This window comes from Sceloporus occidentalis, unplaced genomic scaffold (assembly GCF_023333645.1).
Source record: "Sceloporus occidentalis isolate IW3139 unplaced genomic scaffold, rSceOcc1.0.p SCAF_5, whole genome shotgun sequence".
In the NCBI taxonomy this organism is placed as follows: Eukaryota; Metazoa; Chordata; class Lepidosauria; order Squamata; family Phrynosomatidae; genus Sceloporus; species Sceloporus occidentalis.
The window spans coordinates 86549608-86563930 of NW_028316985.1; the positions used below are offsets into that span (position 1 = coordinate 86549608).

Below are 14323 nucleotides of genomic sequence, written 5' to 3' on the forward strand. Positions count from 1 at the left end.
CAAAATGATGAAGGGAAAAATAGTTTTATCTTCCTCTATTTTACATTCACTTTTGAGTATATCATCTAGAGGCCACTGTACATGTAATTATATTGCAATATTCTTGCAATATCCTCACCAAATACTTGATGTTGCATGCAACTCTAGAAAAAGATCAAAGATTTTCCTTGTACCAAAGGTTGACTTTCCTATATAATAAATACTGACTATACAACTCCATCAAGAAAAATACCAATTCAGTGGGACCCAACAGACAATATTTACTACAGTTACATGTGACAGAAATTATATCTCTTTTCTTTGATAGAACATGCTGCTACAATCATTTGTTATGCTGTTGAAGGCTGGTGTGGGTATAAGATGTCAACAACTTGTCACCTTCAGACTACAATTCCCATCATCTCTGACTGGCATAAGCAATGTATAAGGGAGATGGGAGATGTAGTACAGCAACATCTGGAGAGCCTCAAAGTCTTCATCTCTGATCTAGAATTACCAAGTACTGTAATAAATATCAGGCTTTTCTGTGATATCCACTTCCGTGCCCTCACCCTTTGCAAAAATAGCTAGTTTTCACTGCTTTCTACAGCAGGAATGTAAAGATGTTCTCCTACATGGCATGATGCATTGATGTTTTGATATTCCTAATAATCAGGAGTACAGTGGTCCCTTCCCATCTGCTGAGATTTGGTTCCACCCTCCACTCCATTCCCATAGATGAGAAAAACCATGGAAGCTCAAGGACTTATTAGTCAATGGGCAGCAAAATGTTCACGCCTGAGTCAGCATACCCACAGGCCATTGACTAATATGACATGGGATCAGGGACGTAGTGTGTGTGTGGGGGGGGGGGTTTCTTGGTGTCCGGACCCCCCTTCCATTAGAAAAATGAATGGTGTGTGCTGCTGCGCCGCCGCACTCAAGCCCCACTATAATGGTGGCACTTAGTCTGGACCCCCCCCCTTCCTAAAATCCTAGCTACGTCCCTGATGGGATCCAGTCTGTGGATAGCCAGCCCACCAATATGGCAGGCTCACTGTAATAGGTAAACTTTCTGGGATTTGAACTCAGTCTTCTCCTAGTGTGACAGGCAGGGTTGATGAAAGTAGTCAGCAAGTTTGTGTTCTGCCTAAATGCCACATCCACCCACCATCCATCCATCACTTTACTTATATTCTGCCTTTCTGCTAGGCTGAGAGACAGATGAAAGTATTGACTTGGATTAACTGAGCCATGTGTTTCTGTATAAAATTAACATAATATCCATATTCATAAATGATATGGTGCACACATTTATGTCTTTATAAAAGGCCCAGTCCAAAAACACAGGATTTCATTTTCATGTCTTCTTCTTCTTCTTCTTCTTCCTTCTTCCAGCAGTCTGTTCAGTCTATATAAAAAAAAATCTTTCCAGCTCTCAGATAGGGGACATCCCTTATAATGAGAGACACTTGCCAGTCCTATAAGGCGCAAGCTTTGGACATCTCTTATAATAAGGGGCATTTGGTAACCCTCTTTCAGTGCACCAGAATGTCACCTTCCCTTTTCTATGTCCAGGACAATCACACAACCATAGCTACAGCCATAGTTGTGTGTTGGGCCCCCCCAGCATTCTTGACTACTATCTATGCTGGTTAGGGCTACTAAGACTGGCTGTCCACTCTCATTTGGAGGGCCATATGATTTCTATCTTTAATTTAATCCCACCCATGCTGTGAGGGAATCAGATTCCACAAAGATAGATATCTAGAGCAGCACAACCAAACATCCCTGTGAAAGACCATGGCAGGATGGCTCCTGGTCCCTAAGAAACTAACAAGGTAAAGCATATAGAAACTATAGAATAGGGATATAAATATTTGACTCTTTCATCCTTTCATGCAAACACAAAAACATTCCATGGTGGGGGGTTTTCACTCCACTACTGAAGAAAGTGACTATTTCTATACATTTTTTTACCTGGTATTCACATATTCCAGTGTTTTGGAAAATCATTATGTACAGAATACCTGTGGAATCTTTTGTGCACAGAACTTATTGTTTATGTTTTTGTGCCAAAAAAAGCCATACGCTTTTGCAGAGATGTGTGTTTTTGTGTAAAAGGTATGTTGGGGGGATATATATATATATATATATATATATATTATTATTATTATTATTTTTGCATAAAAACTCATGTGTTTCTGGAAATAAAAATAAAAAAATCAAAACCATGTGTTTTGCACAATTAAAAAAAAACCACATACCAGAAACACATATAGCATTTTTAAATCAAAATCTTGGTTTTTGTGGAAAATGTAATTTTTTTACTACAACAACAAGCCATATGTCTCATTGGAAAACCCATTTGCATTTCAGTGCAGAATTTATTTTCCAAAACACCTAGGGATGTATGAATATTCGACAGAGCGTCAACAAATCCTCACCTCTGTTATTTTTTCAAGTCTCAGGAAACTCTTTTTTTTTTTTTTTTTTTAGCCAGAAGACAGAGGAAGGTGGATATTCTTTCCAACTCTGGTATCAAAAGTAACTCCAAGCAAGGTTGCCCTGTCCTTGTTCAAATGATTACAACAGCAGTAGTCCCAACTGGGATCCAAAACAGCATACAACAAGGTTAAAACTAAATAAATCTAAAACACCTGATAATTAAAAAAAATTAAAACACAATTAAACAAGCTCTCATATTAAACCACCATTGATTTTAAAATAGACACTTACATAGCTTGCATAGTGGGGACGGATATGAATTTGATGACCTCCAATGAAAAGAGGCCACACTAATAGTTCTGCTTGGTTCTTCTTGCCAATACAAGGGAGCTGCAGGGTGATGCTAAATATATTTTAAGCCCTTGCTGCCCCCTGCCTTTTCCTGCCTCCCACCTTTTCATTCAGCTCTAAATTTGTGGTGACCCTAAGCTTTGTCCAGTATGAGCATTATATGAATATGTGCAATTGAGACGATAGTATGTCCATGCTGATAGGTCTTTCTTGACAAAATTTGTGTCAGTTATCTCTAAGGCCTATTGCAACTGGGTTTGAAGGGGGTGACACATTCATTTTGCATTAAGCAGCTTCTACTGCATCAGCGATAGGATGTGATTTACAGACTATTCAAAATATTGGGCATTGGGGATTAGCAGCTTACAAAAGTTGTGTTAGACCATTGCTGACAATTATCCGGTCAATTTTATCTTTCAGATTCTAGGCAATGGCTGAGATATTCTGTCCTTATCTGCAGCCACAGTTATGTCTTGTGGGCAGCATGTCAGGTATGGAATAGTCACTTTGGCGTTCATTTGGGTCTGGGTGATATAGCCAGGTAAATGGTAAAAGGCTGGGCAACAGGACCTCCACTGGTGTGACCTGCTGAGACTTGCTGAGAATGCTGTTTCAGGAGTACCATGGACCTCCACCTTGGTAGAAATGATTTTGGTCTTTTGAAGGTTAAAGGCCTTATTATCCAGGCTGAAAAGTATATTGAATATATTCAGTCTTTATGACCAAGGGTGGCTATTATTTGATCAGTCATTATCCATAGGCAGGTTTGGCCCAGGAGGGGGAGGCTCTCGGCCACTCAATGTGGCTTGTAAGAGAATGAATAGAAAGTTGAGGGATGCTATGACCAAGGTGATGGGCCACTTTCTGCCTCACCTTGAGTTAATTTTCCAGTGGCTGGAGCAGATGACATTCACCTCTTGGAAGTAGAGATCCAGTTGTTTCTTTGATGGCTAGGGCCATTTTGGCCAGACTGGTGGGGGATAGGGGCTAAGCAGATGTTTAATCCCTATCTGTGGCAGATAGTGAGGGGAGAAAGGAGAGGTTGGGTGATCATCTATAGCACCTGTTTGGTGAAGGATAGGCCTTTGGAACTGCCCCCAGGAGACATGATACTAGAGGGGCGAGGAAGGAGGCTGTCCTTGGGACTGGCCAGAGGGGTCTTGGCTCAACAGAAGTCATGCAACTTGTGCGTTTGGATCCTCTGGTTGGTCTTCCAGCAGATGGCCAGCCAGGGATCAATCCAGTTTTTTATTTCTCCTTGGGGCTCAGGTGTTTCTCCAAAGGGAAATTGTACTGCACTTCTAAAGAAATAAATTTAAATAGGTGATAGTTAAATAAAGTGGCCCATATTTCAACCCAAGTTTTATGTGTGTTCTTGTTATTTCATGGTTATGGTATCAAATCCCATTTTAAATTCTGTTGCTTAGTCACAACTGGAATGGTGAATCAACACATGAAAAAATCCCATTGTGTCTACTCCAGTCAGAACTAAAACATGATGTAGCCCAACTTTATTAAACATGAGGAAAAAAACTGCTGATACCCACCCCTCATAAAAAGGACCTTTAACAGAAAATGCAGATTTTTTCAGAATTTGAGACTCTTAATGGCCTCATGTTCCTGTGGTATAACTCCCACCCACCCCCTTCCCATCCCCACATCTTTCTGAAGTTTTGACGTTTCACATTTCTGGCACAGTAGTTCAGTCTGGGAAGGCTGGCTCCAGAAGGCCAAGAGGATAATGTACAGAGAGTCCCACATATGGGAAGAATGAATGATGATGACAGGTTGAAAATGCAACCATGGCTTCAGGCTGAACATATCTGCGATTACTGTTTTCCATTACAAACATTGTGAATAACCCACAGGACTTCATAAAAATGTTAGCTCACTGTAATGGTTTCTTTGAGCTAGGTTATTCAAACAGCCCACAGAAACGCATATCAAATTAAGAAATGGGAATGGCAGGGCAAAGAATGACTCAGCACAACCCCTCTAAGACTCAGGACTATGAGTGACCATGTGCATTTCCTTGGTATGCATCAGCAAATAAAACAGGTTACCTAACAGAAAGCATGCTGGCACATGGCACAGTTAAACTAACTGATTAGCAAACTAAAACGAGAAGGAAAAAAAGTACTCATAATGGCATAACAAGCATCAATGAGAATGACTTGGAAGTCTAGATGTTGCTGGGTCACTTCTCACCTTGAACATGAACTGATATAGCTTAGGCAAGTTATACTGGATATATCTACGTACGTTGTAAAAATAAAGCAGCTAGACACTACTTTAACTGCCCTGGTTCCATTGCATGCAGAATCCTGAGATTTGTAATTTTGGAAGGCACCAGCACTCTTTGGCACAGGGCTCAAGGCCTGGTAAAACTACAAATTTGAGGATTCCAAAGGATGGAGGTACTATAAGTGCTATAAGTGCTGCCATTGATATGATATAGGATGGAGGTACTATAAGTACTATAGATATGGTCATTATTTCTACTGCACCCATATTCTAACATTCTATCTGTACAATGGGTGTAATAATGCTGGTATTATCTACCCCATGCTACACTGGGATGTGGTAAGGACAGGAAACTCATAATACTCTATGCAACTCCCATCAACCCTGTAGTTCCATAGCTATGCAGTATATGCAGAACAACCTAGCTTAGGCAAGGCACACTCCCATCCCAGTGACTGATCAACTGGATCCCTTTTCAACACTGAGGCACATTACAGACTGCTCCTTTGGGGCGGCCTGTAGGCGCTGCTTTCGCCGGTGTATTGGCGCCTCAGCTGCCACAATGGCAGCCTCTGAGGCCCCGATCTGCCACTTTCCAGGCCGCGAGGAAGCTGCAAAAGGCCGCTCCCCCGCGGCCTGGAAAGGGGTGTCCTCGGGGCTTCAAGCCCCGAGGACACCCGTTGGCCGCGGGGGAGGAGGAGAAAGGGGCCGCTTGGCCCCTTTCTCCTCTGCATCGCTGGGCGCAGCCATGTAAAGGCTGCACCCAGCGACGCAAACCTGGAAGGAGCTCCGAAACGGAGCTCCTTCTGGGGCCGCAGAAAGGGTGTTCTATGTGCCCTCGCGCGGCTCCACTATGTCACAACCACGCCGCCCCATTTAGAGGCGGCGCGGTCGTGATGTAGTCATGGCGGCGGCCATGTGGAACGGCCGCTGCCATTTTGTGTGTGCTCCACGCGTGCTAGGGTTGGGGGTGTGCGGAAGCGCCGCCACTTCCTAACCCTAGCATGCGCAGAGCGTGCACTTTTAGGCCCATCTATAATGGGCCTGTGTTCCTCAGGATGAGTGTCATATTTCACCAGATTATAGTAACTGATAGGGATGGAAACAATATTCAAAAATGTGACAAATGAACCAAAAACATGCTTCTCAGGTGCCAAGAATCTTCAGTTTGGGACTTATTCTTCACAACTTTTGGTCATGTTCATTTTGCACAGAAAACATAGGAAAAAATATTCCAAGAAAAATCTTTTCTGCGGAAAATTTGCTGTTTGGGAACTTATTCAGGATAAAATCCGCATATGGTTGTTTTGCACAGAAAACAGCAGCGTTTCTTGTGCTGAAAATGCTCTTTTTTATTGTTGCAAAACAGTGCAGTTTTTCACAGAATAAGTCCTGAACTTCAAATAATATTTGAAAATTGCACAATTTTTGAAGCCTTTTCCCCCCTACAACAAGAAGTAAATTTGCTAAAATTACGTCTTGCTTTCCCAAGATGAAAATTAGTGGGGAATTACATCCCTAGTAATGAAAGACTGAGATTTGACTAGAAGGTGCTCAGATACAAAAACAACCCTCCACCAATTATGGGAGTAAAGAATAGAATCTAGATGGGATGTCTCCAAGCAGTTTCTCTAGCTAATTTCTGCATGTTTGTAGCTCCAGTCCAGCTAGTCTTACTCTTCCAAAGCTGGGTTAAACTGGCTGCCTTTTGCAGTCTATCTGCATTACTACATTTTTAGCAGTGTCCATGAGCTCATGCTGCAAAGCCTGAAGCCCCCAAAGCAGCCAATGCAAGGCAGAAAGCTAGCTGTTGATAATAACACTCTTGCCCAAATGGTCTTTGGTGGTAGATATCTGAACACAGACATGTGCATGTGTGTGCATGTATGTACGAGAGAGAGAGGGAGAGAGAGAGAATCCTTAATTATTATTTTTAAATCTGTACTCAGATCTAATACTATGGGGTAACAGATGACCCCATAGTAATCTGTAATAAGGTTTGATGAATGGTGATATAAGGCCCATCTTACACAATGCACTAGATATTGCTAACTGTTGTGCTGGGAGGAGAAACAGGAAGAAGAAGGAGGAGGAGGAGGAGGAAGCGGAGACACTATTCTGTTATGGACAGAGACAGTGCAATTTGTTCCCTGGGACAGAAAATCTTAATTGTTCCTGTTGCTTCATTTGTTGTAAAATATGGTGTTCACTGTGTGACCGTGGGCAAGTCACACTCTCTCAGTCTCAGAAAATGGCAATGGTAACCCCCCCCCCCCTCAAAGAAACCTGCCAAGAAAACCCATGATAGGTTTGCCTTAGGGTTGCCATAAATTGGAAACACACACCAACAGCAACAGCAATAACAACATGGTGTTTTTTAAATGCAAAATAAAAAGTGCTATTTCCTACATTTCAAAATCTGTCAACTTTCAGACTTGACACAATGGCTGCATTTAGAGATAATACTGAATTGTGGTTTAGCAGTATAACGGCAGGTTCAGCTTTCTCCTAGGTTCTTGAGTGTCACCCAGATGCTACACTGTAATTCACTAACCAGCTTCATAAATTATGATGTAAAGCTTGCTTGTTTCTATGAACCATACTTAAGATAAGTATTTTACTGTGCCTGAGGTCAGATAACACAACAAGCGGCCATTAATCAAATACCAAAACAAAACCATCCAGTTCTGATTAAGAGAAAAAGTGGGAAAGGGAATTAGGACATCTCAGATGAAGTGAAGCTCATTCTTATAACACTCAATTTTCATATTATACAGTATGTGCATATGTCTGTATTGTTTTATAGTCTTTGCACCCAAAGTACAAAATACTACATGAATCTGGTCCTACACACATCCACCAACAAGACTTCTGTACCAGAGATGCTTTATTCTGTAACAGAGAATGCATGTTTCCATTCCAGCTTTGGACTGCTGTAGAGTGAGATAATCTTACCCCACTAAGAGGCTTTCCTTTCTTTGATTTCAGTCCATGATTTTCCAGTTTTTACGCAACATCCTAATCTTGAGCCCTTTAGCTCTGTTTTCCCCATGCTGTGCTGCCTGCAGAAATAGCATTAAATAGGAAAACCCCTCTCAAAGTGAATTAAATGATCTCTGCTTTCTGAGGGGGATGGGAGGAAACAAACAGCTCTTGGCACTGTGCAACAAACACATTCGATTCCATTAGCCAGAAGGAATACATTGTTAATACTGGCAGAATGTCATTTCTACTACATACTGGACAATAATAATAATATAAAGCTCGAGAGAATAAATCAGGGTGGACTAACAAAATAGCAAGCCTTGAAAGTCCATTTTTGAATATATTCTTCGGGTGGCGCTTGGGGGGAAATTAGTTTTTGGACTGCAACTTCCAAAGTCCCCCGTCCAACAAGGCCAAGCTAGTCATGCTTGCTGGGAGATTTTAGAAATGTAGTCTAAATAAATAAATAAATACCTAACTCTGAAACTTGGTTCTTCATCATTAATAAGGTGAAAATTTTCATCATCCATGACAACATGGGTTACACACAAAAACGAATGTCTTATTTTTTTTTCTTTGTTCTTGAGGTGTTTCATTAACACACTAGATTTTTAAATACTCTGGAGTGCCTGTGAAAACACTAGATCTGAACTGTTGGCTACAGCCTATACTGGATAAAAGAAGAAAACTTTCCCCAACCTCTGGACCACTATCAGAACATGGACATGATGAATGTACTCAAGTATGCTTTCCACAAACACACTGGAGATATTTAAGTGACAGTGGAGTAAACAATGTGTGTTTGGACAAATGGTGACCGCAGATTGAGAGTAAGAACCTTGGAAGCTATAATTCCATGAGGGATCTCTCAAAGATCAGTCTTATCACTACAGTAAAACTACAGTTGACTATATTTTATTTTTGGGAAACCCTGAAAGTTAAATCAGTTTAAACTAATGAGTTTATAAGGAGCCAGTGTGGTGTAGTGCTTTGACTGTTGCACTATGGGGCTGTACAGGGGAGACGCCGCCCCTTTCTGCCCCGGATGGAGACCATGACAGCCAAATACTGCAGCCTCCAAGAGGCCTAAAAAGAACCCGCTCCTCTTTTTTAGGCTGTGCAGGGATGCCATTGGCACACTTGTGCACCATTATGTCTGTGTGCCGCTGCGCTGTTTGGGTGCTGGGCCTCATGGACAGCATCATGGTATGCCCCATATGGATGGGTGTGCACCATGATGGCGGCCAGGGTGCGCAGTAGGGTTGCTGAGCATGTAAACGCTCAGCTCCCTTTCCCCCCCTAGTTCGGACCCAGGCCAGTGCAAAGGGCCCATTTGTACAAACAAAAACAGCTTCATTTATATACCGATTCATACTGAACTAATAGTGTCTAAGCATTTTACAAAGTGTAAGCTAATTGCCCCCAACAATCTGGGTACTCACTTTAGTGACCCCAGAACGATGCAAGCCTGAGTAAAGCTTGAGCCCCCTTAGCTGGGACTGAACTCACAACCTTATGGTTTTGAGTGAGTGGCTGCAGTACAGGCATTTAACCACTGTGCCATCAGGGCTCCTATGACTCTGGAGAGTAGGGTTCGAATCCCTACTTGGCCATGGAACCCCACTGGGTGAACTTGGGCAAGTCATACTCTCTCAGCCTCAGAGGATGGCCATGGCAAACCCCCTCTGAAAAAAAACTTGCCAAGAAACCCCCATGACAGGTTCTGCTTAGGGTCACTACAAGTTGGAAATTACCTGAAGGCACACAAGAAACAAAAATTAGAGTGTAGACCTCTCCATCCCTACTTAGATGTACTATTGAATTCAGAGGCACTAGTTTCAGGGTAGATGTGCATATCTTCATGCATCTACAGTCAATTTGCCTTTTACTTTCTGTCTTGAACACTGATTTTCACTAACTGAAAGATACCCCCCCCCAAAAAAAAAACATAGCTGCAAACAAAAGTATTATCATATTCCACGCAAATAAAATTGCAGTAGATGTAGGAGATTCACATGCAAACTCCTCTTCGGTTCTTTAGCCCACTGGGTGGCCATGACTCAATTATTCCTTCAACCTAATCTACCTTACAGGGTTAAGATAAGGATATTGTGTTAATCCATCCTGAGCCATTAGGAGAGAAAGCTGACCAACAGATTTTGCCACTAAAGTGCTATTACTGTTTGCCAGATTGGAGAGACAGTATTGAAATCGGGAAGTGTTTTCAATTAGGGTGTCACCAAAAAAATGTTTCCGAGAGGAACGTTTCAGAGAAAAGCAGGCGAAAAGCTGGGGTTTCTAAAAGATGAAACCTGCATCAACATGTATGAAAAGAGATCCAGATAATCTCCAATTTACAACTGGAAAACAACAAAAACACACATTTGTGTTTTAGTTTAGCTCTGGTGCCGCAATAAATTACAAGTCCCAGGATGCCACAATTAAAGGGGTGTCAAACTGGACCATTTCGGCAGCGTGGATGCAGCCTAGATTTGCTTCTGAGGTTTCTGCTGATTTACTTCAGTGTGAATATTAACAACACGCATCAGAAACTTTTTAACGCTATGGTTAAACTAATACTTTCCATAAGGAAAAAAAATAAATCATGTGGTTAGGACAATCTCATCCTTTAAAAAGAAAACCTGTTTAATGTGACTCTTATTTATTTCCTGCTGGATGTGTTTTTAATTGCAGTGTTTTTTAACCTTGTCAATGAGAGTTCCTGCATGGCAGGGGGTTGGACTGGATGGCCCTTGTGGTCTCTTCCAACTCTATGAGTCTATGATTCTATGCTCTCAATCCCAGATGTGGGGAAAAGAGTGGGATGATGATGATGATCATGATGATGATGATGATGATGATGCATTGAGAACAGAAATAGAAAGTTTTATGCAAGAGACAAAAATGTGATCTAAAAAGGATGCTGAAAATAAGAGGAGGCACTTTATCATGCTCATAATATAAATTATGCTACTGACACAGATTGTGTGTTCAGTGATTTCAAAAAAATATTTAGAAAGGGAACCAGGTACCAGAAGAGCTACTGAACTATCGACTGCTCACAGCTGTATAAATAACTCTTTGCAGAAAGCTCAGCAGCATCTCTCCATCCTATCAGACTTATCCACCTGCATCTTGTCTTTGTGTTGGCTCCAAAATCATAACTTGGCTGTTTGGCGCCACATTTATTTACATGCCCATTTTGTGCAAGGCGTTTTGTTTTTCCTTGTTCTCACTTGCCATCGCCAACCGATCTTGCACTTTTTGCCCCGTGCCAAAAGTCCTGAACTAACTTCAAACAAACAAACAAAGCTAGGGAACAAAAGGGAACAGGCTTTTCGAAAAGAAAACCAAAAGCCAAAGAAGAAACAAAGAGGAACAGAAACAGGATCCTTCACTGGCCCATAGAAGGGACAATGAATACACTTGTCCCTCAGTCTTCACTAGGGTTAGGGGCACAAGACCCCTGCGAATGTGGAAAAACCGCAAATCACAAAAAAGACAATGCTTTTACGTGAGAGAATACCTCTCTAGGAATCTCTAGGTCCTCCAGTGCAACTCTGTTGTCAACATCTGCCAGACATTGACTATAGAATTGCACTGGAGTTGCTACAAAGGCCTAGTAGAGTATTCTCTCTAGGTCTTTCAGTGCAACTTTTTGTTAAAGTTGGCCATAGAGCTGCAATCTCGGAGGACCTAGATATTCCTAGATAGGACATAATAATAAAATCTACGAATCGTCAAATCCGCAAAGATCAAAGCCGCAAATATGGTGAGAATATACATTTTTGGGGGGGGGGGGACCCAGCTTTGCCCTTTCCAATTGTGGGTTGCTTGTTGTTCCTTCTTCCTCCCTTGGCCAGCCTCTGGGATCTGATTGGCTCCGAGGGACAATGTTAATTAACTAGTTCCAGAAATAGACAGCAGTGTCCAGGACTGGACACGCACAGAGAGAGACACACAAGGCCACACTCCCAAGCCTTGGAGAGCTAGGTCTGGTGAGGTGAGGATCTCTCCCCTCCACTTGCCAGGCAATCCCTTCGCGTGGACAGATGTTTCCTCCTGCCCTGCTTACAGTCCAGAGAGCCAGCCCTGAAAGGCCTCCCTCCCGCTCTCCCTGGCCTGCCTTGCCAAACTCCTCCTCCTCTGCCCAGTCACCACAGCTGTCGCTTGGACAAGGCTCTCTGGGCTGCCAGAGCAAGGGATGCAAAACTCAGCCCTAATGCTTCTAATATGAGACTCTTTACGCAGGGAAGCCCCGCGATCGGGATCAAGACATTGCAGCTACAGGAACCCTCTTTGGATCTTTTGGCCCCAGGCAGATCAATTGCTCTATGTGTATATATGCACAGAGAGAGAGAGAGAGATTGCTGTGTGTATACACACACATATACAGATACAGATAGATGGGTAGATAGATGGACAGACATATAGATTGATGTATATGTACATATGCATACATATATATACATAGACATAGACAGATAGATGCACACAGATAGATGGATGGATAGATAGATAGATAGATAGACAGATAGATAGATAGATTGTTGTATGTATATATATGCACACAGATAGATAGATAGATAGATAGATAGACAGACAGACAGACAGACAGACAGATTGTTGTATGTGTATATATGCACACAAATAGATTGATATATATATATACACACACACACACACACACACACATACATACACACAGAGAGAGAGAGACATATACAGATATACAGATAGATAGATAGATAGATAGATAGATAGCTGTATATGTATATATGCACACATATATACATATACATACATAGACAGATAGACAGACAGATAAATTGCTGTATATGTATACCTATGCACAGATAAATAGATAGATAGATAGATAAATAGATAGATAGATAGATAGATAGATTGCTATATGTGTATACACAAACACACATATACATATACAGATACAGATAGATAGATAGATAGATTGCTGTATATGTATATATGCACACACATATAGGCATATACATATAGACCTATACATAGACAGATAGATAAATTGCTGTATGTGTATACACACACAGAGAGAGATAGATTGTTGTATATGTACACACCCACATACATATACAGAGATAGATAGATAGATAGATAGATAGATAGATACAGACAGACTGCTGTATATGTATATATTCACACACATATATACATATGCATATACATACATACATAGACAGATAGATTGCTTTATGTGTATATATGCACCCGCATATATACATATACATACATAGATAGATAGACTGAGAGATAAATAGATTGCTGTATACACACACAATTATATATACAGTTTTATATATATATATATACACACACACACACACAATCTCTCTGTCTATCTCCCTAACAGCCAGTGTGGTGTAGAGGTTAGAGAGCCTGGAGACCTGGGTTCGAATCCCACCTCGGCCACGGAAACCCACCGGACAAGTCACACTCTCTCAGCCTCAGAGGATGGCAAACAGCAGACCCTCCCTCCCTCCCTCCCTCCCTCTGAGGGAAAACTCGCCAAGAAAAGCCCCCGAGAGGCTCTCCTTCGGGCCGCCGCCGTAAACTGGAAGCAAGCGACTGGAAGGCAAGCCACGAAAGAAGCGCCTCCTTCCTGAGATGCATTCCTCCGCAGAGCGAAGTCTAGGGAAGCCCGCGCTGCCCACTTCTTTCCAGCCCTCTCCAGACTGAGTCTGCAGCTATAGCCTTGCATTCAACAGCAACAACCACCTCTCCAGGTAGATCTACGTCTCTCTCTCTCTCTCTCTCACCTGCCAGAGGGACCAGGAGGAGGAGGAGCCCCAGGGGCCACAGCGGGAGCCCCCGCATCCTGCCTGGGACTGAGCTGGCTCTGCTTCTCCTTCTTCTTCTCTCTCAGGAAGAGCCCGAAGGCCGGAGAGCGGAGAGCGGGGCTTTTTATTCTGGCAGGGAGAGCCCCCAAGTTGTGTGGCGCCGCCACCGAAGGGAAAGCGCTGGGAATCCCAACTCCCTCTGACGGCCAGCAAGGGGATGAGCAACAACACCAGCAGCACAAACACACACACACACACACACACCCCTCTCTCTCTCTCTTTCCCCGCCTTTCCAGGGAGAAGGTTTGCCCTTGGCTGCCCCAAGATGCCGCCTTTTAATCATGGCTGCATCCACACTGGAGGAATAACCCGGTTTGGCACCCCGTTCACTCTTTGTCTAGATAGATAGATAGATAGATAGATAGATAGATAGATAGATAGATAGATAGAGCAGCTACACAATAGGGATCATGCAGTTTGATACTATTGCGGAGAGATCTTGT

The 14323-nt window shown here is 42.4% G+C and overlaps 1 protein-coding gene across 1 annotated transcript in view; it reads right to left on the reverse strand.

Annotated features, from left to right (window-relative positions):
- HGF (hepatocyte growth factor) overlaps window positions 1–13973 on the reverse strand; it is an 81105-nt gene extending 67132 nt beyond the window's left edge. Inside the window, exon 1 of the mRNA XM_089524627.1 lies at window positions 13800–13973. Coding sequence (XP_089380753.1) covers window positions 13800–13857 — 58 coding nt within the window. The 5' untranslated portion in view covers window positions 13858–13973. The remainder of the gene's footprint in view (window positions 1–13799) is intronic.
- Window positions 13974–14323: the final 350 nt, after the last annotated feature.